The following is a 27,951-nucleotide window of genomic DNA, read 5'->3' as shown; positions in this document are numbered from 1 at the left end:
GCAACTTCTTCATGACAGTCAACAAAAAAAGTCTATCCAAGGGCTGAGAATAGTTTCTTCAAAAAGGTCCTAAAGGCACTGAAAGATCACAAAACGATTTATTCACTACATAATGGAGATGAAGAATAACAACCCCATTGAAAAGAAATGTTTAAATTCTTGTAGCATCCTGAGAGGAAAGAGACATGAACAAAAATGTCAGTATGTCCTAACTAGCCATTGTGGCTAAAGGAACCTTTAGTCAACCTGGTAGTTTGCACTCACTAAAACTCAGGTTTTGATCAGAAACTTTATAGGGGACTTCCAGCTTAGGTTTTAGGAGAAAAAGTAGGCATCGATGTCATCCTTCTCAGCGATGTTTTTCACCTTGTCAAACTTGACCTTCTGGACAATGGGCTTAGATCTTAGCATCAGCTTTTTCCCACTCTGAAAGAAGCAATAAAACAGGCAATGAACATGTCATCCCCTATGGGTAATACAATGACCACCTAGATTTAAAATATGCCAGATAAGAAGAAAGCCACTTCATTTTGTCATTGCATTCTTACAATGAACTGTATTCTTACAATGAATTTTTTCTCTGCATTTCAGGAATCAGGAACAATTTATTTTCATTTCTTACATGTACTTGCATACACAAAGAAACAAAATTTCGTTTCTCCCAGCCCACTGCAGTACAAAACAAAAAACACGTCCAAATTTCCCAAAAATGACACCACCAAAAACATACAAAACAGAAAGAACAAAGCAACAAAAACAAAAACAGTTGCCAACACAGTCCACTCAGTGCAACACAGTCCAAAAAATTCCTCTGTCCAGAGGCCCTCAGTGTTTCCTCCCCAATTTAAACCATCCTATTGTATGGGAGCAGTGGGGAGCTGCAGTGCCCAGGGACCAACTCCAGTTCTTCTTTCCATTGCCTTAGTCAGGAGCACAGGCAGGAGTATTAACCCTAATGCATGTCTTTGATGGTGGGAGGAAACCAGAGCACCCAGAGGAAACCCACACAGACACAGGGAGAACATGCAAACTCCATACAGAAAGGACCTGGGATGGCCTGGGGTTTGAACCCAGGACCTTCTTGCTGTGAGGCAACAGTGTTAACCACTGCCGTGAAAAGTGGCAGTTAAAAGCCACTTTATTTTGTCATTGTAAGTTACAATGAAATTGTAGGTTACAATGAAGTTTGTTCTCTGTATTTAACCCATCCTATTGTATAGGAGCTGTGGGCAGCTGCAGTGCCCGGGGACCAACTCCAGTTCTTCTTTCCATTTCCTGGGTCAGGGACACAGACTGGAGTACTATCCCTAACATGCTTGTCTTTTTGATAGTGGGAGGAAAACTGAGCACCCGGAAGAAACCCACGCAGACATTGGGAGAACATGCAGACTCCACACAGAAATGACCTGGGACGGCCTGGGGTTTGAACCCAGGACCTTCTTGCTTTGAGGCAACAGTGCTAACCACTGGGCCACCGTGCCACCCTGGAGGAACTGCTGGGATATAACCAGCCCCTCTTCTCCAATTTTCTTCCCAACACAAAATGCACCATAAATGTTCAGTTGGAAAAGATGCATGCACAGGTGCAAAGGAAGTGGCATTATGTTTTGTTAGAATTTAAGAGAACATGGATGAAGTTTCACTTTAATGTCTTTCGGGGACCACTAAAAAAAAGTGCTATGGCTCAGTTTTTTGTTGTATACAGTAAAAGGGTGCCACATGAAATAACGACCATATTTCAGAAACTCTCATTTTGTAAATATTGGGATATTGGCAGTAGAATCTCTAAAACAAAACATGCACAATTCGAAAATAGATGCAGGCAGGGCTTAATGCTCCAAGAGGGAAAAATATTCAGCCGGGTGATTCATACACATGTGTACCAAACTGCAAGGCTGCCATGGTGAAAAAGTTGAGCTCACTTAAATTTGGGATCTTTCTGGGGGTCTGCAGGGGGTCTCAGTGTTGGACCAATGAATGCTATATATAAAATCCAGTGATTAAAGTAAATTCTTTGACACAGTACAAGCCTGTTTCATGCCATAAGCAATCATCAGCATGCAACAGGCTTGTACTGTGTCAAAGAATTTACTTTAATCACTGGATTATTTTGCTCCTTATTTGTTGAGAACTTTTCCTACCATTGAGTGTTATGTGTGTGTGTGTGTGTGTGTGTATATATATATATATATATATATATATACATACACACATATACATACATACATACATACATACATACATACATACATACATACATATACATACATATATATATATACATACATACATATACACATATGTATACATACATACACTACCGTTCAAAAGTTTGGGATCACCCAAACAATTTTGTGTTTTCTATGAAAAGTCACACTTATTCACCACCATATGTTGTGAAATGAATAGAAAATAGAGTCAAGACATTGACAAGGTTAGAAATAATGATTTGTATTTGAAATAAGATTTTTTTTACATCAAACTTTGCTTTCGTCAAAGAATCCTCCATTTGCAGCAATTACAGCATTGCAGACCTTTGGCATTCTAGCTGTTAATTTGTTGAGGTAATCTGGAGAAATTGCACCCCACGCTTCCAGAAGCAGCTCCCACAAGTTGGATTGGTTGGATGGGCACTTCTTGCGTACCATACGGTCAAGCTGCTCCCACAACAGCTCAATGGGGTTCAGATCTGGTGACTGCGCTGGCCACTCCATTACCGATAGAATACCAGCTGCCTGCTTCTGCTCTAAATAGTTCTTGCACAATTTGGAGGTGTGTTTAGGGTCATTGTCCTGTTGTAGGATGAAATTGGCTCCAATCAAGCGCCGTCCACTGGGTATGGCATGGCGTTGCAAAATGGAGTGATAGCCTTCCTTATTCAGAATCCCTTTTACCCTGTACAAATCTCCCACCTTACCAGCACCAAAGCAACCCCAGACCATCACATTACCTCCACCATGCTTAACAGATGGCGTCAGGCATTCTTCCAGCATCTTTTCATTTGTTCTGCGTCTCACAAACGTTCTTCTTTGTGATCCAAACACCTCAAACTTGGATTCATCCGTCCACAACACTTTTTTCCAGTCTTCCTCTGTCCAATGTCTGTGTTCTTTTGCCCATCTTAATCTTTTTCTTTTATTGGTCAGTCTCAGATATGGCTTTTTCTTTGCCACTCTGCCCTGAAGCCCAGAATCCTGCAGCCGCCTCTTCACTGTAGATGTTGACACTGGTGTTTTGCGGGTACTATTTAATGAAGATGCCAGTTGGGGACCTGTGAGGCGTCTGTTTCTCAAACTAGAGACTCTAATGTACTTATCTTCTTGCTCAGTTGTGCAACGCGGCCTCCCACTTCTTTTTCTACTCTGGTTAGAGCCTGTTTGTGCTGTCCTCTGAAGGGAGTAGTACACACCGGTGTAGGAAATCTTCAATTTCTTAGCAATTTCTCTCATGGAATAGCCTTCATTTCTAAGAACAAGAATAGACTGTCGAGTTTCAGATGAAAGTTCTCTTTTTCTGGCCATTTTGAGCGTTTAATTGACCCCACAAATGTGATGCTCCAGAAACTCAATCTGCTCAAAGGAAGGTCAGTTTTGTAGCTTCTGTAACGAGCTAAACTGTTTTCAGATGTGTGAACATGATTGCACAAGGGTTTTCTAATCATCAATTAGCCTTCTGAGCCAATGAGCAAACACATTGTACCATTAGAACACTGGAGTGATAGTTGCTTGAAATGGGCCTCTATACACCTATGTAGATATTGCACCAAAAACCAGACATTTGCAGCTAGAATAGTCATTTACCACATTAGCAATGTATAGAGTGTATTTCTTTAAAGTTAAGACTAGTTTAAAGTTATCTTCATTGAAAAGTACAGTGCTTTTCCTTCAAAAATATGGACATTTCAATGTGATCCCAAACTTTTGAACGGTAGTGTATATATATATATATATATATATATATATATATATATATATATATATATATTTGCCAGCAGGGTGCCAGTGGAAACTATGCTACCGTTGGGCAAAGGAGAAGGGGAGGGGGAAGGCAAGTCCAGAGGCAACGGGAGAGGAGGAAAGGTAGGGGTGTGGAGCTGAGAGTTGGAACTTTGAATGTTGGTGCTATGACTGGTAAAGGGAGAGAGCTGGCTGACATGATGGAAAGAAGAAAGGTAGGTATACAGTGTGTGCAAGAGACCAAGTGGAAGGGGAGTAAGGCCAGGAGCATCGGAGGTGAGTTTAAACTCTTCTACCATGGTGTGAACAGGAGGAGAAATGGGGTACGGGTCATTCAGAAGGAAGAGTATGTCAAGTGTGTGCTGGAGGTGAAGAGAGTGTCAGACAGAATGATGAGTATGAAGCTGGGAATCAAAGGTGTATTGATGAATGTTATCAATGCATATGCCCTGCAAGTTGGGTGTGAGATAGAAGAATTCTGGAGTGAGTTGGATGAAGTGGTGGAGAGTGTACCCAAAGGGGGAGAGAGTGGTGATTGAAGCAGACTTCAATGGGCATGTTGGTTAAGGGAACAGAGATGAGGAGGTAATGGGTAGGTATGGTGTCAAGGAGAGAAATGTGGAAGGACAGATGGTGGTGCATTTTGTGAAAAGGATGGAAATGGTTGTGGTGAATACATGAATACATATTTCAAGAAGAGGAAGAAACACAGGGTGACATGTAAGAGTAGAGGAAAGTGCACACAGGTGGATTATATCTTATGTTGAAGGCATGATCTGAAAAGGACTGGAGACTGCAAGGTGGTGACAGGGGAGAACATAGCTAGGCAGCATCAGATGGTGGTCTGTAGGATGGCCTTGGAGACCAAGAAAAGGGATAGAGTAAAGGCAGAGCCAAGGATTAAATGGTGGAAGTTGAAGAAGGAAGACTGTTGTGTGGAATTCAGGGAGGAGTTAAATCAGGCACTAGGTGGTAGTGAAGAGTTGCCATATGGCTGGGCAACCACTGCAGAAATAGTGAGGGGGACAGCTAGGAAGATACTTGGTGTGTCATCAGGACAGAGGAAGGAAGACAAAAAGAATTGGTGGTGGAATGAGGAAGTACTGCAAAGTATACAGAGGAAGAGGTTGGCAAAGAAGAAGTGGGATAGTCAGAGAGATGAAGAAAGTAGACAGGAGTACAAGGAGACACAGTGTAAAGCAAAGAGAGAGGTGCCAAATGAAAAGGCGTATGGTGAGTTGTATGAGAGGTTAGACACTAAGGAAGGAGAAAAGGACTTGTACCGATTGGCTAGACAGAGGGACCGATTTGCGAAGGATGTGCAGTAAGTTAAGGCGATCACGGATAGCGATGGAAATGTGCTGACAAGTGAGGAGAGTGTGCTGAGAAGGTGGAAGGAGTACTTTGAGGGGTTGATGAATGAAGCAAATGAGAGAGAGAGAGGGTTGGATGATATGGGGATAGTGAATCAGGAAGGGCAGTGGATTAGCAAGGATGACGTGAGGGCAGCTATGAAGAGGATGAAAAGCAGAAAGGCGGTTGGTCCAGATGACATACCTGTGGAGGCATGAAAATGTTTAGGAGAGATGGCAGTGGAGTTTTTAACTAGATTGTTTTAACACAATCTTGGAAAGTTAGAGAATGCCTGAGGAGTGGAGAAGAAGTATACTGGTACTGATTTTCAAGAATAAAGGCAATGTACAGAACTGTAGCAACTACAGAGGTATAAAGTTGATCAGCCACAGCATGAAGATATGGGAAAGAGTAATAGAAGCTAGGTTAAGAGGAGAGGTGATAATTAGCGAGCAGCAGTCTGGTTTCATGTAACGAAAGAGCACTACAGATGCGATGTTTACTTTGAGAATGTTGATTGAGAAGTATAGAGAAGGCCAGAAAGAGTTACATTGTGTCTTTGTGGCTTTAGAGAAAGCTGAGAGGGTGCCGACAGGGAGCCGAGAGAGGAAGTGTGGTATTGTATGAGGAAATCGTGAGTTGCAGAGAAGTATGTAGGAGTGGTGCAGGATATGTACGTATGAGGGAAGTGTTACAGTGGTGAAGTGTACGGTTGGAATGACAGATGGGTTCAAGTTGGAGATGGGAGATGGACAGTTTGACAGATGAGATCAGGCAGGAGTCTCCATGGACTATGATGTTTCCGGATAGAGAGGTGGAGGTATGCACTGGAGAGAAGAGGAATGAAAGTCAGTAGCAGCAAGATGGAATACATATGTGTGAATGAGAGAGAGGACAGTGGAAAGGTGAGGATGCAAGGGGTGAGTAGAGGTGACGAAGGCATATGAGTTTAAATACTTGGGGTCAACTATCCACAGAAACGGGGAGTGCAGAAGAGAGTGCAGGCAGGGTGGAGTCGGTGGAGAAGAGTGTCAGGAGTGATTTGCGACAGAGGAGTACCAGCACGAGTTAAAGGGAAGGTTTACAAGATGATGGTGAGACCAGCTATGTTATATGGTTTTGGACACAGTGGCACTGACATAAAGACAGGAGGTGGAGCTGGAGGTGGCAAAGTTGAAGATGCTAAGATTTTCATTGAGAGTGACAAAGACAGACAGGATTAGGAACGAGTATATTAGAGGGACAGCTCAAATTGGATGGTTTGGAGACAAAGCAAGAGAGGCAAGATTGAGATGGTTTGGACATGTGTGGAGGAGAGATGCTGGGTATATTGGGAGAAGGATGCTGAATGTGGAGCTGCCAGGGAAGAAGAAAAGAAGAAGGCCAAAGAGGAGGTTTTTGGATGTGGTTAGAGAGGACATGCAGGTGGCTGGTGTGACAAAGGAAGATGCAGAGGACAGGAAGAAATGGAAACGGATGATCCGCTGTGGTGACCCCATTGGAAGCAGCTGAAAGTAGTAGTAGTAGTAGTAGTAGTAGTAGTAGGTGTCAGAACACATAATTCCCTCAAATGTCATCATAACGTGACCCATTGTGTCTAAGATATTGTGTATGACAGGTGGATGAAGGGAGGGGCTGACCGACCCATAGTCCCAACTCCAGTTGTTCCAATTTTAGGGAACAATAAGAGAGACTATGGTTTGAGCCTTGTCCATGAGTTTGTTTCACAAGTAAACAGCAAATTTAAGGCCAACTACACACATTATGTAGGAAATATTGGATGATAGTTAACCTGGGTCTGGCTTTTAAAAAATATCGGTAAGGGGTTCTATTGGCGTCACATTAATTCAAATACATTGTGCTTATTTCAGGATATACTGTAAGTTTGATCATGGCAAATGCTTACTGTTTTTTTGATATCAGAGTGAGCTCTCTCTGAGGCCTTCCTCAACCTCTCCTGCTGATGGTCTCTCTGTTGCTGCAGCTTCTCTTCCTGCTGCCTTCATGAGTCAGGCCAGAGGATGAGAAAGAGAGGTCATATAACAGACATGCCAAGACCACGGAGTAATAATAATAATAATAATAATAATAATAATTTTATTTATATAGCACTTTTCTAAAACAATGTTACAAAGTGCTTCACACAAAAAAAGATAAAACCAGACAAGGCAAAGATAAGAGTAAGATCAAATAAGAGTAAAAATAAAAACAGTATAAATAAAAAAAAATATCAAACATTTGTAAAAGTTTTCATAAAAAGAAAAGTTTTAAGACAAGATTTAAAAGAAGCAAGAGACTAAGTTTGTCTTAGCTCAACAGGAAGAGAGTTCCATAGTGTGGGGGCTCTAACAACAAAAGCCCGATCACCCTTTGTAACAAACCGAGACCTGGGAAAAACTAGCAGGGCTCCATCTGCAGAACTTAATGGTGGAGGGGGGTCATACACAGTAAAGTGTAACTCTGAGAGTGTACAAATGAATCCTTTCGGGTCCATTTGTACACTCTCAGAGTTAAATTAACACTCTGGAAGTTAAATTAACACTCAGGATTTTACTGTGTACCAAGTCAATAAATCACAAATGTATGAAGGATCAAGACTACTTAAAGTCTTAAAAGTGAGCAGTAAAATTTTCAAATCAATTCGAAATATAACAGAGCCAGTGTAGGGAGGCAAGCACAGGAGTGATATGATCATGCCTCCTTGTCCCAGTAATGAGCAGAGCAACGGCATTTTGTATCAACTGCAGACGTTGGAGGGAGCCCTTGCTGATACCAGAATAAAGTGCATTACAATAGTTGAGCCAATAATAGATAAAAGCATATACGTACAACTTTTTGCAGATCGGTAATTAATAAAAATTACCTAATTTTGGAGATTAGCTTGAGCTGGAAAAAGCATGACTGAACAACATGTTTGATTTGATTATCAAAACTGAGATTAGCATCAAATATTACCCCAAGATTCCTAACAGCCTGCTTAAGACTACCTGACAGACCACCAAGATTAGAAGCAAAAGAGCTGATGGAATTTTCGGGACCGAATAGAATGACTTTAGACTGATCATCATTAAATTTAAGAAAATTTATGGACATCCAGGATTTAATGTCAGAGAGGCAAGTTGTGAGATTTGCTAGGGTGCTAGGATCCATGGGTTTTAGTGGCATGACCTGGCCAAGGGGCAGCATGTATATAGAAAAGAGAAGGGGGCCAAGAACTGAGCCTTGAGGGACACCACAACTCAACTGAGCCACCATGGAGGTAGTTACCCAGAACAACAGAAAAAGTTCTGTTGGTGATGTAAGAGCATAATAAGTTAAGAGCCGAGCCCTTGATGCCAACCCAAGTCTCTAAGTAATGTAAGAGGATGTTGTGATTGACCATGTCAAAGGCAGCACTTAAGTCTAAAAGAACTAAAATCGAGCAGTCACCTCTGTCTGCATTCAGCAGTAGATCATTAACTAGAGCTTAACTAGAGCTGTCTCAGTACTATGAAGTGCTCCAAAACCAGACTGGAAACTATTAAAAACAGTACTAGTGTTCATACAAGAAATCAACTGAGAAGAAATTACTCTCTCCAGAACCTTAGATAAAAAAGACAATTTGGAGATTGGCCTGTAGTTACTTAGGGACAGGGGGTCTATATTAGGTTTCTTCAGCAATGAGTGAATGATGGCATGCTTAAAACTGTATGGAAAAGAACCAGAGGCCAGAGAATTATTAAGACTTTACAGAATAACGAGGCTGATAGTAGAAAATACCTCCTTGAGCAGCTTAGTGGGAATGATGTCTAGGATGCAGGAGGAGGAGCTCATATTGGAGACTGTAGTCTCCAACACTGAAACTGTAATTGGTTGAAACTGGCTGAAAGAGGCAGAATTAACATGGGGAATGGAGCGAAAAGAGCCTGGCTGGATTTGGGACCTAACAATCTCCCCCTTGTTTACAAAATGAGTGAGACATTTTTCGGACAACTCAACATCAGGTTCAAAAAGAGAAGTGGAGGGACCATTAATAACAGAATCAATTACCCTGAAGAGAACTTTATGATTGTGGTAGTGAACACTTTCTATTCAAAATCCCTCTACCTGCACAAGTGTGCGCACAGTGTACAGAATATGAGGGAACCTGCTGTTTCCACAAAATAGGCTGACCATTACGGTGAAACCGGTTCACAGTTTAAATCCCCTTCGATCTGTATAGATGAAGGGGAGGACATGTTAAAGAAGGGATTTTTTTAAGGCTTAGGACAAGACTGTGTATGTGGTAGGAAAACAGGCAAGACAATTTTTAAAGCGCATTTAAATTAGGTTCAAGCCACATTGGTTTGTGTGTGCCAAGAACTCCAACACTTGGGTAGATTTATTTTATTCTAACCATTGTCATGTTTATCTGGAATGATCCACCATACAAGTAATATAAACCAAAGGGTAGACCAGTGTGTCCAAAACAACTTATTCATGAAAAAACTGAAAGAAAACTGACATAAATTGTGCAGAGCAGCAGATGGTTTACAATTTGTCAGTCCAGTATGACAATGCTGCCAAAAGACCTGTAAAAGGATCCACAACTCAATGCACCTTGACAGCCAGTGTTTTTGCAGTTCTTCGTCTCATGGCAACAACCAAGAAACTGGTTTTAGTGGACCTTATACAATAAGTGAATGTTAATTAACCTCCCCAAGGATCGAAAACCAGCATCACTGTAGACTCCCAACTCCTCCAGGGACCAATTTGAAAACCACTGTGGGGCAGGACCTTTAAGGAATTATTCTGAAAATAAAGTGAATCAGCCTTTACCCAACTGCCACTTCCTAATAATTTGATTTTAAGATACCCAGAGGTGAAATGCTCACCCTTCCCAAAGCAAGGGCCTCAGATGGTCTAAATGGAATTGGGTCTAACGGGATGGATTTCTGTGTTAGTTAGTTGTTATTTCATACTTGACCCTCCTCTCGTCATTCTTGAGCCGCACCGCCCTCTCTAAGGTTTCTTTGCGGATGCCTTCGAGGTTCTCCAGTAGCAAGAATACATGGGCCTCAATGTGCTCCAGCATCTGCACCGCGGTAAGCTTCCCCTTCTTGTCCGCCACACAACAGCGGTACACTTCCTCTACCTTACGACCCAGCTCCTCTAGCACTCTGTCCTGTCAAGAGAGAAGAGAGAGATGAGTGGAAAGATAGGAAAATCAATAATCGATCAATAAAGAGATGGCATTTTGCCTAAATGTTTGATAGAAAAAGCATGGACAAAATATAATTTTGTCATAGTGAATATTCCACAGCTTTAACTTACTGTAGGGTCGTGTACATTCCTAATGTCAATGTGAATAAAGACAGAGATGAGGTGTATGCTTTCTTTTAAAATTACTACTGCATATAAGAAAAAATCTGTATACAAAATCTGAGAAACTGCTTTTGATTTACACAAACTGCATACTGCTGGGTTTCAACACTGTAACTTGTTGGAGTGAATATCAGTGATGCTCAAAACTATATTACATTTTTTCAGTTAGGTATAAAAATACATTGGACACATTGGCCTATAGTTTTGGTGTGCGGAAGGATCGTCTACAGATTAAAAGCCCCATTTTATTCTAATTAGAGTAGTTAAGCTTAATTGTCGGGGAGAAAATGGGAAAAAACAAACTATATACTTTTACATCATTTACATAATTTTGGCATAGATAATATTAAGTGTTCCAGAAATGTCACTCAGAAAAGTAAGTAAAATAAAGGCTTGGGAAAAGCTTTTTTTTTTATATATGTGAGCTTGGAAAATACAATCATTTTGAAAATGCAAACACAAATTTGTTTATTTAGCAGGGGCAGGATACTGTGCTCCCTCACCTGGTCCGTCGTTAATTTGCAGTTGTTAAAGAGGTCGACCTTCAGTTTCAGTTCAGCAACCCTTTCCTGCTCTCTTTCAATGTTCTCAGTCATGATGCTGATCTTTGATGTCAGCTGCTCTTCATTCTGTGCCCTAAACCAGAGAGAGATGAGCACACTGGAACGTGAGGGGAGTGAAAGAACAACACAATAGGGGAAATAGAGTCTACAATAGGGCCAACAGTAACAAAGAGAAAAACGCTTTGACTGGAAGATTGCTGGTTCAAATTCCTATGTTTGCTGGGAAAACATAGCTTGAGAAAGTGAATGTGGCTTGAACTTCTCTAAAGTTGACAACTACCACTGTGGTGTCTGTGAAGGTTCTCCCCTGTAATCCAGTTGGTACGATATCACAAACAAGGTTAATAATGCAATTGGACTGCAGTTTGAAAATGTTTCACGTGACATCTGAACTGAGGAAGCAGATCTGATGGGCGGTGAAATATTTTAAAACCCACAATTAAAGCCCAGTTGCTTGTATTTACCTCATCATATCACTGTAGTGCCCCTTGGCAAGAGACTTGGTTGTGCTAGACAGCTCTGAAGTGTGAATGTATGTCGCTATGTAAATATGAGGCAGGGTGTTGAAGAAAATTGGCATATGTGCCCTGTAAACTTTCCCTGGCTACATTAAAGTTAAAAAAAATATGAGGGCTGTATTATACACTACTGAAATCATGGGCTATGACGGTTTCAGCAAGAGCAGATAATAAACTGAGTATACTGCTGAAAGACTAATGGCTGGAGGCATTTTTCACAGACAGTAGTGTGCAACAAGACCAAGAATCGTAATTCTGCTGTCTGTTTGCCCTGTTTGAGATTCAGAAAGCTTTGATGACCCTGTCTCCCATCACATGCACAAGTCATACATTAAGCACTTAGAATTAACCCTTGACTTTGCCTTACATTTTCTTCTTGGACATGTCGAGCGGAAGGTGTAGCTCTCCCAGGGCCTCCTCAGTTTCTGCACAGTTCTCCATTAGGAACAGGACTTGTTCCTTCAGTTGTGTTAACAGATCTAGCAGTTGCTGGGGTTCGGAGAAATAAAGCTCTGGTTCATCCTGCAGAAAGCAGACGAGTAAAACATGAGCCCTGCTCCCAATCTGTCTATTCTGATGCTGCTTTATTATTCTTTTTTTTTCAATTATTAGACAACTGACCTCAAATTCCATGCTGCTGCTATCCAGTTTTGAGACAGCGTTCCTGAAATGACATAGACACACAGCTCAGACGTTTTATCCATACAGTGATTATCAGAATTGTAATGGCTCCTCTTTAAGAGCTGTGCTCAACACACAAACCAGGTTCTGTATCCTGCCCCTAAACTACCTATCAGCCCACTCACGTCACATACATGCATACGCATACTCAAGCGCTTACCCTTGTTAGGGTTCGTATTTACCCTCTACACACGCATGCTCTTTTATTCTTTGTATATTCTATGTATTTTTATTTTAAATAGATGTATATTCTATTCATTCATTTTCAGCTGCTTCTCCGGGTTAGGGTCACAGTGGCAGCAAGCTAAGTAAGGCAATCCAGATGTCCTTCTCCCCAGCAATGCCCTCCAGCTCCTCCTGGGGGATTCCAAGGCATTCCCATGCCAGATTGGACATGTAGTCCCTCCAGCGAGTTCTGGGTCTACCCTGCGGTCTCCTCCCAGTTGGCTGTGCCCAGTAAACCTCCAAAGGAAGGCGCCCAGGAGGCATCCTAATCAGATGCCCGAACCACCTCAACTGGCTCTTTTCAACATGAAGGAGCAGCAGCTCTACTCCCGAGCTACCTCCAGATGTCCAAGCTCCTCGCCCTATCTCTAAGGCTGAGCCCTGACACCCTACGGATGAAACTCATATCAGCTGCTTGTATCCGCGATCTCACTCTTTCGGTCACTACCCAAAGCTCGTGACCATAGCTGAGGGTTGGAACAAAGATTGACTGGTAAATTGAGAGCTTTGCCTTCCGGCTCAGCTCCCTCTTCACCACAACAGTCCGGTACAATATCCGCATTACTGCTGATGCTGCACCAATCCACCTCTCAATCTCCCGCTCCATCCTACCCTCACTCATGAACAAGACCCCGAGATATCTGAACTCCTTCACTTGAGGCAACAACTCATCCCCAACCCGGAGGGAGCAATCCACCATTTTCCGGTAGAAAACCATGGCCTCAGACTTGGAGGTGCTGACTCTCATCCCAGCCATTTCACACTCAGCTGCAAACTGTCCCAGTGCGCACTGGAGGTTGCGTTCTGAAGAAGCCAACACAACCACATCATCTGTGAAGAGCAGAGATGCAATTCTGAGGTTCCCAAAACAGACACACTCCTCGCCTTGGCTGTGCCTTGAGATCCTGTCCATGAATATCACAAACAAAATCGGAGACAAGGGACAACCTTGGCGGAGTCCGACACCCACCGAAAATGTGTGACTTTGTGCCGAGAATGCGGACACAGTTCTCACTTTGGCTATACAAGGACCAGATGGCTTGTAGCAACTGCCCCAGTACCCAATACTCCCGCAGTACCCCCCACAGAGTACCACAGGGTACACGGTCGGTCATAAGCCTTCTCCAAGTACATAAAACACATGTAGACTGGCTGGTCAAACTGCCATGCCCCCCTCAGCACTTCCTTAAGGGTAAAGAGTTGGTCCATTGTTCCATGGGCAAGACAGAATCTGCACTGTTCCGCCTGGATCTGGGGTTCGACAATCGGTCAGAGCCTCCTTTTCAGCACCTTAGAGTAGACTTTCCCAGGGAGGCTGAGCAATGTGATGCCCCGATAATTGGAGCACACCCTCCAGTCCCCCTTTTTAAATATATTCTATGTGTATTTCCAATTCCATGCATACATTTTTTTTTACAATTTGGTTTCATGTAAAGCACACTGCATCTTTTAATGGATGGAATAAAAATTTATTTTTTGACTGATTGATTGATTAATTGACCGGCTGACTGAATTATTGATCAACTCATTGATTGATTGACTGACTGACTGGCTGGCTGATGCTCTTACAATTTTTTGCTCTGGGCCAGTGACTGGATGCTCTGCCTGGAAGACAACCTGGGATCTCCTATTGGGGGCAGCTTGCAACCTGAGGCCTTCCTCTCCAGACCTGTAGATTTGTGTTCATTTTGATTATACATAATAGTATTAACCATAATCCTTTCTGCTGTATATATATATATATATATATATATATATATATATACACTACCGTTCAAAAGTTTGGGATCACCCAAACAATTTCGTGTTTTCCATGAAAAGTCACACTTATTCACCACCATATGTTGTGAAATGAATAGAAAATAGAGTCAAGACATTGACAAGGTTAGAAATAATGATTTGTATTTGAAATAAGATTTTTTTTACATCAAACTTTGCTTTCGTCAAAGAATCCTCCATTTGCAGCAATTACAGCATTGCAGACCTTTGGCATTCTAGCTGTTAATTTGTTGAGGTAATCTGGAGAAATTGCACCCCACGCTTCCAGAAGCAGCTCCCACAAGTTGGATTGGTTGGATGGGCACTTCTTTGAGCAGATTGAGTTTCTGGAGCATCACATTTGTGGGGTCAATTAAACGCTCAAAATGGCCAGAAAAAGAGAACTTTCATCTGAAACTCGACAGTCTATTCTTGTTCTTAGAAATGAAGGCTATTCCATGCGAGAAATTGCTAAGAAATTGAAGATTTCCTACACCGGTGTGTACTACTCCCTTCAGAGGACAGCACAAACAGGCTCTAACAGGTACTATTTAATGAAGATGCCAGTTGGGGACCTGTGAGGCGTCTGTTTCTCAAACTAGAGACTCTAATGTACTTATCTTCTTGCTCAGTTGTGCAACGCGGCCTCCCACTTCTTTTTCTACTCTGGTTAGAGCCTGTTTGTGCTGTCCTCTGAAGGGAGTAGTACACACCGGTGTAGGAAATCTTCAATTTCTTAGCAATTTCTCGCATGGAATAGCCTTCATTTCTAAGAACAAGAATAGACTGTCGAGTTTCAGATGAAAGTTCTCTTTTTCTGGCCATTTTGAGCGTTTAATTGACCCCACAAATGTGATGCTCCAGAAACTCAATCTGCTCAAAGAAGTGCCCATCCAACCAATCCAACTTGTGGGAGCTGCTTCTGGAAGCGTGGGGTGCAATTTCTCCAGATTACCTCAACAAATTAACAGCTAGAATGCCAAAGGTCTGCAATGCTGTAATTGCTGCAAATGGGGGATTCTTTGACGAAAGCAAAGTTTGATGTAAAAAAAATCTTATTTCAAATACAAATCATTATTTCTAACCTTGTCAATGTCTTGACTCTATTTTCTATTCATTTCACAACATATGGTGGTGAATAAGTGTGACTTTTCATGGAAAACACAAAATTGTTTGGGTGATCCCAAACTTTTGAACGGTAGTGTATATATATATATATATATTCTATGTGTATATATCAGATCTTGTTTTATTTCTAATGTTAAAATACATATCAATATGGTGTTACATAATACAGAGGCAAAGTACTTACAGGGCTTCAGTCCAGACTTGCTCTCTGTCTCCTTGTATTTCTCCCTACTCAGAACATCTTTTTCAGAGAGCACCTTAGACTCCAGTGCCTTGGCCCTCTGGGCCTCCTGCCACTCTGGAGGGGACAGCTTGTACAGAAAATCCTTATACACTTTGTATTCCCTCAGTGTTTCCTCGTCCTTGGAGATTTCTCTGCATAGCAGATGGATTAGATTCAGATATACACAAAGTTCCAAAAGTTTTCAATTGTAGGATGGTAAAATGAAGAGCGTAGTCATAGCAAATGAGAAAAATACTTTGAAGGAATTAAAGATAGTGTGTGGCATATGCACTAAAAACACTCCATCTGTGAGATGTGATTTTTATGGAGGTTTTCATGCCACTCTTTGGACAAATGTTTCCCCACCTACATATTTCATATACATTGCTCAGTAGTCTGGAGAAAATCAGTCACACTTTCACTTCTTTTCACCTCGACTACTGCAAAGTTTATTCATGTCTTGATCAAAAGTCTCTCCAGGGTCCACGGTGGTGTAGCGGTCTAAGCATCAGCTTTGTGTCGATGCAGTTGCCCACTGGGGACCGGGGTTCGTGCCTCGGTCTCGTCAGATCCGACTTTGGCTGGATTCAATGAAGCAGCAATAATTGGCAACGCTGTCTTTGGGAGGGGGGCGGAGTTGGCTTGTGTTCGTTACATGAATACGTCTCTGTGTGTCTCGGGAAAAGGAGTGGTTCGGCCTGGATTCGCCTTGTCACGAAAGTGGCGAGGTGTCTCCTTAGAGACTGTCGGCCGGAGAGATGCAATTGGTCAACATTTACAGTACAAGGGTGGGTGTTTGAACTAGAATAGGAAGCGAATGGCCACTAAATTGTGAGAAAAAGGGAAAAATCAGAAATAAATGTATAAAAAAAAGTCTCTCCAATACATTCAATTTACACAAAAAGTAGCAGCTTGCGTTTTAACTAGTCCCAATAGGAGACCACAGCATTCCAGCTATGGAATTACTTAACTGTATGCTAACAATAGATTTTAAGATTTTACTGATCACTATCAGAGCACAGAGACAGGTTTGGTCCCTGATAACATCTTTGACATCTTGAACTTTTGAGCCTGCAGCGTGGACTTCAAGTCTGGCTCCCCAGCTGGAATCTCCATATTAACACCATACTCATGTAGACCCTTTGCCGCAGCCTGGGGGTTGTCAAACACCTTGATTTTTCCATCCTTCTCGAATATTTTCAGTCTTGTAGGAAAAAGTACACGTGACTTGATCTTTCTTTCCTGAAGTTATTTTTTTACTTGTCTGTACTTTGTACACTCCATAAACACTTGGGTAGTGAAGTCGTCATCAAAGAATATCTGGTAACACTTTCTATGAAGCTTGCATGTATAACGCCCTATAAGCATCTATAACGCCCTATAAGTGTAGCTATAAGTCATTGTAAGATTCATTATAACCATGTATACGCCCTTATAACACCTCATAACCACCTTTATGATACAGTCAATTTAAAATGGATTTATGCATTATAAATATGTCATCATCAGCCTGTTTATCTGACAAATGTCATAATGCATCATAGCCAACTTGTTTTGCTGAAGTTTTGTAGGGATGCATAATGAGACTTCAGTGCTATTTCAGTTTTCAGCCATAGCCATTACTCATTGTAATACACATTATAGGAAAGTATGGGCGTTATAGATGCAATAAAATGCTACAGGGCATTATAGATGCTTATAGGGTGTTACAGATGCAAGCTTCATAGAAAGTGTTACCGAACATCCCGTTGTCGTTCACCCGAATCACCTTCTTTGCCCAGGCAGCCTAAAGCACCCTTTACCTCATGTTGTGGCTTTGAAAGCGAACTATTATTGACCTGGGACATTCATTGTGCCCAGTCTTTGGCCCTGCTGCCTGGTGTGCTCTTTCAATGTAGATTTCACCGTTAACATTCCGTTTCTGACGTATCAGGTTTTCCACAAACTCAGTCATGTTACTTCCCTCACATTTTTCAGGCACTGAATCAATCCTCAGATTGTTCCTTTGGGCACGGCCTTCAAGATCCTCACATTTTGCTTCCAATTGTCTCTGTATGCGCAGGCTGTGGATAAGCACTTTGATCATACTGATTCCGTGGTCTTCATTTTCTGCAATTCTTAATTCTGCTCCATCCATCCTTATTTTCAGCTCTCCAATGTCTTCTCTTAATTTGCTTATTTCCTTCTTCAACGCTTCAAAGTTCCCAGCAGTTTCCATATGAAACTCTCTGATCTCTTTCAGCACCTCAGCGAGTCCCAAGACGCCTTCCATACCCCCTCCAGACTGAGTTTCCCCAGGTGGATTGTTTGCGCCGAGTCCCATTTGCATCCGTCTTTCTCTCTGCTTCGACATTTCTGTCAATTTTTGCACTGAAAAAAAAAATCACCACCTATTCCTTGCAGATCATAAGTTTAATCTTTTCATCAGCATCATCAGCCTGACGTGGCAGCACGGTGGCCCAGTGGTTAACACTGTTGCCTCACATTAAGAAGGTCCTGGGTTCCAACCCCAGGCCATCCAAGGTTCTTTCTGTGTGGAGTTTGCGTGGTCTCCCCATGTCTGTGTCAGTTTCCTCCAGGTGCTCTGGTTTCCTCCCACAATCAAAAACATGCATATTAGGGTTAACCCCTCCGACTGAGGTATGGGAAGAAGAACTGGAATATCTATCTGTCATCTCAGCAGAAGCCATCAGCAACCACCACCAGTGTCTGGACTCCATGGGGATATATTATCCTGCTGCTCAGGGCTGATGCCCCTCGATTAAAATATCTCCCTGTTGAGTCTAGGTGCCAAAGACTTTCTTGACATGTATTCATTTCCATTAAATCATCTGTTATAATAAATAATTATCTTTACTTCATTCAATGTCTCTCCTGATTGAAATGATTTGATTTGATTTGATTTGATTAGACCTAACCTTCCTTCTCTTGTGCACGTTGTAATTTTATTTTTCTTTTTACTATAAATAAATTACCATTAATGGCATGAATATAAACAGACATATAGACCCATATGATACAACAGTAACAGAATACTACCTTTTTATCGTCCAAATTTCATTGTTCAACCTCTTGATCTCCGCTATCTTCTCCTGTTTGGATTTGGTCTCCTGCTCAGCGCTGTAAAATCCAATATCTTTATTTTCATTAGCTAAGTTATGTATATATGGAGAAAAGGCAATTTACATGAAGCCTTTGACTTATCAGGCTTGGTAGTACAAGAATCTGTCATATGTGGCACATGTATTACACATAAATATACGTGTGATACATTTGTGTAATGTGTGTATATATAAATACATATATGTATTCCCAGCTACTGGCATTAATACTTGTAGCTGTTGAGCTAGCTAAATGTAACAAAGTTCTATACCCTTCTCTATCAATTTCATCTGGTAAATCCTTGTGGTCAAAGTGTTTTACAATAGCATCAGTAAATACATTTTTAGCTTGGACCTTCCCATTAGGAACACATCTTTATCTATAATACTCCCCCTTTTTTCCCTTGAATTTTTGCAGTCCATCAGATTCTATGCCTCTATACATTTTTCAAGGTACTTTAACTTTTTAATTCATTGTACTTTTGGTTTGGCAAAGAAACTAAATAAAAGTGATGAAGCTGTTACACAGGATATTTCTAAAAACACAGTTCAAATTTAAACTTTCAGGCATTTCAGATATGCATTCATAGAGGTTTCAGTCATACACAAGCTTCCATTGTGTTCAAGACTTCTCTGAACATCTCAGCGAGGTCTTAGCAAACCCAGTTTCAAAGTTCAAATATGCAAAGAAATTGATTAAGATACACTGCAAAAACATCTTTTCAGGTGTATTGCCAATATGGTATGCCATCTGAATACATACTGTATAACCTACATTTTGATGGCCTCCACAGCTTTCTGTTCATTCTCCTTGAGGTACTCCTCAAACAAGTGGGCAGTATCTTCCAGCTCCTGTTCAGCTTGTTTCAGCTTCCTCTCCTCTGTTACAAAGGCATCCTCCAGTCTTTTAATCTCCCTTTGTTTTTCCAGTTTACAGTACTGAGGAGAGAAGAAGAACAGAGTAGCAAAGAATAGTAGAGAAAAAAGCAAGAGAAAGAGAGATGAGAAATTAAAAAAAAAGAGCAGGACAAAACAGTACACTCGACAGACAAAAGACTTGATTTACACCCCTTTATGCAGAGTCCTGCTTTTATTTGTCTGAAAGCTTATACCCGGTCTCCTTCTCCTCAGCTCTTTCAGATCTATTACTCAAACTGCTGTTTAGAGTGGTAATATTTCAAGTTCCATTTGTTCTGCACTCTGTATTATATCACAACACCTCACTTTGAATATCCATCCATCATCCAAACTGCTTATCCTGCTCTCAGGGTTGCAGGGATGCTGGAGCCTATCCCAGCAGTCATTGGGCAGCAGGTGGGGAGACACCCTGGACAGGGCGCCAGGCCATCACAGGGCCGGCACACGCACACGCGCGCGCGCGCGCGCGCGCGCACACACACACACACACACACACACACACACACACACACACACACACACACACACACACACACACACACACACACACACACACACACACACACACACACATTCACACCTAGCGACAATTTAGTATGGTCGATTCACCTGACCTACATGTCTTTGGACTGTGGGAGGAAACCCACACAGACCCGGGAAGAACATGCAAACTCCACGCAGAGGACGACCCGGGATGACCCCAAGGTTGGACTACCCCAAGGCTTGAACCCAGGACCTTCTTGCTGTGAGGCGACCGTGCTAACCACTGTGCCACCGTTCCGCCCACTTTGAATATAAAAGATTAAAGTCCTCCAATCATTTGGTCCCAAAACCAATAGTTGTGTGTACAAGAGGGTACACTTTTTAGTTTAATCGTCTACATCTTTCAACTCTTCTCTGTACAGTTAGGGATTTCTGCTCTATTTTAAATATGTCCAGAGATAGATAGTATAAAGCCATAAGAGGAACGTCAAACATTTATGATGAATGAAAGGGTTTAGATGAAACCTGAGTCAGGTGTTTGTAGACTTTATCTATTTACTGAAAAATCTGTCTTACCTCCTGCCGAAAAATCTCTTGTTGCTTGGTGATGTAGTCCAGTGTGCTCTCTTTCTTAATATTGCCTGGGAAGGGACCACATTGAGAAGACAGTCAGCAGTAACTTCGGTTATTAGAGCCGACCATTGCCATGTGATAGGTGAAAATGGTGCCTGAGTTGGGTTACGGGAGGGTTTCAGAGGCTGGTACATGGCTAGTATATGCCATTAATGTTAAGACAGTAAAGATGAAATGTGTCTGTTTTCTCCTCTTTTATCATTGTTTATGCCCCTTGTTGCTGTGCAAGCCGCTTTATGAGGTACTTACCTGGTTAATGTGCTGTGGAAATAAATCTGACTTTGTTGTACTTGGCCCTCTTGCATCCCAACTCACCTCTCTTTATCAAAGCTTTTCTTGGGGCAGAGCTGCTAGGTTGAACTTTCTTTTCCTTCAACCTGTGCAATCTCTCTACATTATTTCCATCCTCTTCCTCCTTCATCTGTTCTCTCAGCAAATTCCTATTCTCTGTCTTAATTTGCCTAGCATAGCTCAACTTCATGTGGACAGGCAGGGCCAGGTACTTGCGCATCTCCTGAGTGGCAAAAGAGAACAGCAGCAAAACAAACACAGCATAGAAAAAAACCTTCCACTTATGACTGTGCCACAGAAATATATTGTTTTACTACTCAAAGTATACACACAGCTGAGTTCAAATATATAAACACACACACACACACACACACACACACACACACACACACACACACACACACACACACACACACATACACACACATACTTCTTTTTGTTTCTCCTTTTCTATGGCCCATAACAGGAAAATGCTTTTGTCATCTGGCACTTTAAACGGACCCTCGTGTATGTTTTTCTTCCTCGTTTTCACATCTACATTTGGAATGGAGATGAATTGGGGAAAGGCATGAATGGAAAACACTTCTGTTTATACTACAAAAAAAATACACAAAAAAATACAAATTTGCTTAGTATTTGTTTCTTTTCCCACTGCACCTGTATTAGATGGCTCTGCAGCACCATCTCTGTCTGAATGCATCTCTGGTTCCTCTGCAGAATGAGATCACATATTGATGGACTGTACAGATTCATGGTTACACTTGTTTATGTTTAGTGAGTGTGGTATTGTAATGGATATTCACTGGGAAATGAAGCTGGTCGAAATGGTGACACTGCAGGACAGACCAATGCCATAACTCAAGGCTAGTATTGTCTGCTAATTTTAGAGCCAATGTTTTATTTTGCTGCGGGAATGGGGCAACCAAAACACGTATCTGAAGTTTCCAGCTAATAATAAAGAGTCCAAGTGAGTTTTAGGTAATATAAGAGGCATCGTTACTCGTGATGATAAGAAATACATGATCAGATATCTAGGTTTAGGTTTTAATTCAAAATCATCATCAGGAGAAAAATAAAGAGATGTTAAAACGTCCACTTAACCTATAAACATTAACTGACGTTAGCATAATAAGGCAAACATGCTGTACCGGAAGTAAGCTAGAATAAGTTAGTTTTTCAGTGCGTTCTGTGTCTTTAAAATAGCGAGTAGCTGGTTAACACTTGTTCGTTCATACAATGTAAGTACTTTAGTTTTTTTTTATTCTACTTTAGTTGAGACACACCTACCCTCTGTATGTAGTGACCGTGTGGCTCCGGCAGAATGAGATACTGACATCACGAAAACGCCAGCTTCTCTTCGCATTTGTTTGTTTTCTCTTGTTATGGTTACTTAATTTGGTAAATGCGTTGCTACGATACCGGCAGATGGCGCCAAAACCATAAAGCCGCTTTGCCTTTTCCAGGTCTGTCTTGAGTAGGTGCCTGGATAACAGTACTATTTAATGTGTAGTAAAATATACTATATTTCACAGCCATTTCAAACTTGTTTGAACTCATTGTGACACTGACTTCCAGAGTAAACACAAACAAACAGATAGACAAACAAACAAACAAACAAACGAACCAATAGACAAACTAACGTCCATTACAAATAATAATTTAAAAAAAACAAACATGTAAAAACAAATATACTAATGCACAAACGTGTCATACCCACACAGAATATGGAAAAAAAAAGTTGTAAGTGCTCATAACAGCATACTACATGGCAAAAACATAAGAACATACTCAGGGCCATCTTAACGTATGGGCACGCTGGGCAGTTGCCCTGGGCCCCAAGAGCATAGGGGCCCCAGGCTAATCTATGTATGTTGTGACTCGCTGTCAATAAATAAATAAATACTATACTATACTGAACTACAAATATTTGTTATTGGAAAATGCATATTTAGTATGTGTTTTACTAAAGATAATGAACAATATTAATGTTAATTTTTATGATAACAAGTGGACATTGGTATTCACCTCTGATTTAGTATCGCGGTCACCTCTGCAACCACACGTGCATGTATGTGTACATATCTCACGCGCTACATAATATAAAAGTGTATATGTTAATGTCACTTCAACTCACAAATAATTCATAGTAATTTCATACTGTGCCATCTCCATCTGTATGGTTTACCAATTGAGTATCATTTATGTTGACATTTTTGTGTTTTTCAAGACACATGTTATATTGTTCAAACGTTTGTGTTGATTAATATTTGCTGTACAGCGTGTTTTTTAATGTTTAAACACTGATTTTGTTGGAATTACCAATAAATATATGTTTAATTTTATCGACCATTTACATTTTTATTCCCGTGAGTGGTTGTGTAGGTAGGGGCCCCAGTGCACTGCTTTGCCCGGGGGCCTATAATGCTGTTAAGATGGCCCTGAACATCATGCATAACACTGGACCTTTCATTTGTTTTTGATTTTTTTCTTTTTTTCTTTTTCTTTTTTTGCCCTGGTGGCAGATTTGTCCATCTTTTTTTTTTTCTTCAAAATCTATCCCAAAAGTATCTTAGAAACACAGGCGATTTAATGCTCAGAAGCCCATATCATTTGAATTTCAAAGCTGCATTAATACTCAACATAATCAACTTGTGGCCCCCAAGGTGAAGAAATCGAAGGCTTTAATTGTGTAATCAACATTTAAACCTCAGGGACTAATGAAAGAGGCAAGATATTAGTTCATATGTTTTGGAACAATGAAAACCAGCATTAAGTATTCATCTCTAAATTCAATTGTATGGCTTTGATGTATTCTGACTTTAATTTGTACTTGAACTTTTGTCTGTTTTAAATTGTTTGCCCTTTAGTTGTACGGGTTTTGTGTCTGCTTTGAGACTTAGTTGAAAGACAGGAAATTAATTTGTGGCTTGTGATATTTTTTCCCAAGTGCATTATTAATGTATATTTATGTTGCCTGTTGTTGCAAAGTGTAAAATATAACGTTTGGTTGCTTTCAAAGGGATTCTGAGCGCTGATTCATGGCATGTAGCGTGCAAAAGTGTCACCTTTCATTCCCCCAAACACCAATAAAAAGCTGAAGCTAAGAAATAAGATGATGAAGAACATTTGAAAATTATATTCTCAACATCCATCCATCCGTTATCCAAACCACTTATCCTGCTCTTAGTTTTGTGGGGATGTTGGAGCCTATCCCAGCAGTCATTGGGCAGCAGGCGGGGAGGTACACCCTGGACAGGCTTCCAATTCTCAATATTATATAAAAAATAAGACCCACTGTCATCAAACCAACGATGCTGTTGGCAAATATTTGGAGTGTTTTGCAAGGCAGATGCGTGTTGAGTCTCAGCATGATCTCTCTATTTGGGCAATCTTCGCTTTGGTCTATTGACCCCATAGATGTCCTCCCTGGTTGGCATTGGGGTCATATAACCTGTCAACACACTGTTCAACAACAACAAAAGAAAAATACAGGCTGCAAGAGAAGAAAAACCTGAAAAACAGTGATAAGAGTGATACATAAATATGGTGGGGTTAACAGATTTCTTTAAAAAAAAGGCAGCAAAGTGGCCCAGTGGTTAACACTGTTGCCTTACAGCAATAAGGTCCTGCATTCAAACCCCAGGCTGTCCCAGGTCCTTTCTGTGTGGAGTTTGCATGTTCACCCTGTGTCTGCATGGGTTTCCTCCGGGTGGTCCAGTTTCCTCCCACCATGAAAAACACATGCATGCTAGGGTTAATACTCCTGCCTGTGCCCCTGAGCAAGGCAATGGAAAGAAGAAGTGGAGTTGGTCCCAGGGTGCTGCTGCAGCTGCCCACTGCTCCTGTACAATAGGGTGGGTTAAATGCAGAGAACAAATTCATTGTAAGAATACAATGTCAAATAAATTGGCTTTCTTTCTTTCTTTCTTTCTCTCCTTCTTTCTTTCTTTCTTCTTATATATTTTTTCAATATGTTGCTATGTAGATGTTTTTTTCAACACCACACAAACACGATGAGGCTGATTAGACATCAGTATAGTCACAGAAAAAGACCACATAAGGGAAAGCAGAAAGATATGATTCTTCAAAAGTTTTTGATGCAAATGTCAAACATCAGAAGAGGAACCAAGTATGCACACATCCAGAAAATATTATTAAGGTGCAAGACAAAAATTGCAAAACTAGAACAAAGGACTAAGGTCTGCACACTGAAATGCTCTCAAAACTAATTTATTCGGCGGCACCACCACAGCCGCCGAATAAATTTGTTTTGGGAGCAAATGTCAAACATAGCAGAAGAAAATTGAAATGGAAAAATAGTTAGAATCCCAAGTAACCTCAACTATTCTATTACATCAAGTGTGAAATGCCATAGACCTAACACACAGTGTACTCTTTGTCTTACTGTGCATGCACTTTAAAATAGCATTGTTTTCATCAATACATTATGTTTTCATGTGATGTCTGCATGCAATGTTTACATGTGACTAATGTTTGCATGTCAGCCATTCAATTGTGGTTGGATCCTTTTAATTTAGGATCAAACCAGCTGTTGTTTCAAAGCTTTAATGAATCCTCAGAATCACCAACTACAACGGGGGAAACTAAATCAGACAACGTTGTGACTTCAATGGACTTGGGTGACATTGTTTTCAGTGTGTGGTCTTGTTAAGTGTAGTAATTGTAACTAAAAAGGAGCAACAAACAATTTAATATTAATGTATTATTCCTTCAACCATCAATGTTTGTGACAATGTGAACAATATCTTAAACCAAAATGGAAAAAAATAAAGGCCCAAATTTGGATCCAAAGTTCATGTCTAGAATAACATTTAAAATTTCCCCAAATACAATGACATACATGGCTGAGTGATTTTGTGGACCCATGCAACATGTGCAAGAGTTTGTGCAACTCAGTGAGTTTTATTTCATAGCAGTGTTTTCAGTTCTGGACCAGAGAATACCTTTGGGTGCTGCTCTACTAGTCTTTTTCTCCATTTATTCTCTATTAAGCAAGCAAGAATATATCCCTAATGATATCTCCCGCTTTAGTTTATTTACTTTTTGGTTTCTGGCCGTTGGGTGGAGATGTCACTTTCCCCACATGTTTATTTGAGAATAACTTGTGAGAAATACAAACATTTAAATGGTATATTCTTTTTAGCCCACAAATCAAGTGGTATAAGTTCCAGTGGCTTAAATCTTGCAAGTGCAAGATTGGAATTTTTTTATTAGTGTGATTATGACAGCTTAATTTTTTTTTATTCTGTATTTTTCTCCCCAGTTGTATCCGGCCAAGTACCCTACTCTCCCCGGTCACTGCGCCACCCCCTCTGCCAATCAGGGGAGGGCTGCAGACTACCACATGCCTCCTCCGATACATGTGGAGTTGCCAGCCGCCTCTTTTCACCAGACAATGAAGAGTTTTGCCAGGGCGACGTAGTGCGTAGGAGGATCACGCTATTCCCCCCCGGTTTCCCCCTTCTGGACAGCTTTCCCTGATCAAATTGACATGAATGGTTTCGTCATGCTGATACTGTTGCAGTGGGACTGTGCTGTCGTATGCATGTGACAGCATGTCTGCCACCAACAGTTCTTTACCAGGTCTATATTCAAGCTCAATGTCGTATTTCTACATTTTAAGGAACAACCTTTGTACCCTAGGCGGTGTGTTTGCTAGGCCTTTTTTTGTTGTTGCTATGGCCACTAGTGGCTTGTGGTCTGTTTCAGCCCAAACTTTTTTTTATCACAGATGAACACATGAAACTTTTCACACCCATATGCGAGAGCTAAAGCTTCCTTTTCTATCTTTCCATAATTGCGCTCTGAGGTTGTCAATGCTCTTGAGGAATAAGCTACTGGGCACTATCGGGTGTCATATCTCTGCAGCAACACTGCACCTATCCCTGATTTAGATGCATCTGCGGAAATTTTGGTTTGACGTTTTTTATCATAGAACTTTAAGACGGGTGCTTTCACTACCAAGTCTTTCAACTCATCAAACTCTCTCTGATGGTTACTGTCCTAGCTCCAGTTAGAAGTTTTGGCTCATAGACCTCTCATCTAACTGGTGTGGCTTGAGAGGTTAGGTAAAAACTTGCCTATGTAGTTTACCATACCAAGAAATCTATGAACACCCTCTTTGTCGGTTGGTGCAGGCATATGCCTAATGGCTGTGACTTTGCTTCGGTCAATTTCTACACCATCTTGTGTCAGCTTTTCACCAAGAAAAGTTATTTCTGTTTGTCTGTACTGACATTTGCCTGCATTCAGTTTCAAGCCACTAGTTCTGGCTGCATCTAGTGCCAATTTCAACCTCTGGTCATGCTCCTCAGTTATACTGCCCCATATCAACATGTAATCAATGTATACCTTGACACCTGGAACGCTCTCAAAAATTTGTTGGGATTGTTCTATGAAACACATCAGGTGCAAAAGGTAATCTTTTGAAAGAATACCTTCCAAATGGAGTATTGAATGTACAGAGTTTGACACTCTCTTCATCTAGACTTATCTGCCAAAACCTTAAGGACGCATCGAGTTTAGAAAAGTATTTTGCGCCTGCTATGTCACCAAATATGTCCCCTCTTGTAGGCAGCTGGTAGTGTTCTCATTTTAAATATATGTTTAACTCCTTGGGATCCATACATAGCCTAAGTGAGTCATCCTTTTTCTCTACTAGAACGAGTGAGTGTGCCCACTCAGTAGGTCTCTCTCTTTTTTCTACTATGTCCAAGGATTCTAGTCTGTTCAACTCTTCTTTTTAGTTTTCCCCGT

The 27,951-nt window shown here is 41.0% G+C and overlaps 1 protein-coding gene across 2 annotated transcripts; it reads right to left on the bottom strand.

Moving 5' to 3' along the window:
- Positions 1-295: 295 nt before the first annotated feature.
- Positions 296-22,484, bottom strand: cfap100 (cilia and flagella associated protein 100). 2 transcript variants are annotated; one of them, XM_056274435.1, is made up of 15 exons: positions 22,462-22,484; positions 21,832-21,885; positions 21,605-21,708; positions 21,199-21,397; positions 20,827-20,891; positions 19,625-19,788; positions 18,788-18,868; positions 15,710-15,900; positions 14,209-14,308; positions 12,355-12,397; positions 12,101-12,255; positions 11,156-11,288; positions 10,250-10,452; positions 7,216-7,309; positions 296-426 (listed from the first exon to the last, which is right to left on the bottom strand). In XM_056274435.1, exons 2-15 carry the CDS (start codon positions 21,872-21,874, stop codon positions 316-318), a joined length of 1,686 nt encoding a protein of 561 aa, XP_056130410.1. In that variant the 5' UTR covers positions 21,875-21,885; positions 22,462-22,484; the 3' UTR covers positions 296-315. The 2 variants fall into 2 exon arrangements, with proteins under 2 accessions (XP_056130410.1, XP_056130411.1); XM_056274436.1 differs by lacking the exon at positions 22,462-22,484 and having other exon boundaries at positions 21,676-21,708; positions 21,832-21,877.
- Positions 22,485-27,951: the final 5,467 nt, after the last annotated feature.

Source organism: Lampris incognitus, chromosome 2 (genome assembly GCF_029633865.1).
Source record: "Lampris incognitus isolate fLamInc1 chromosome 2, fLamInc1.hap2, whole genome shotgun sequence".
NCBI classification, from domain to species: Eukaryota; Metazoa; Chordata; class Actinopteri; order Lampriformes; family Lampridae; genus Lampris; species Lampris incognitus.
The sequence above is the reverse complement of the archived record's forward strand: the minus strand, read 5'-3'. Positions and strand labels throughout refer to the sequence as shown.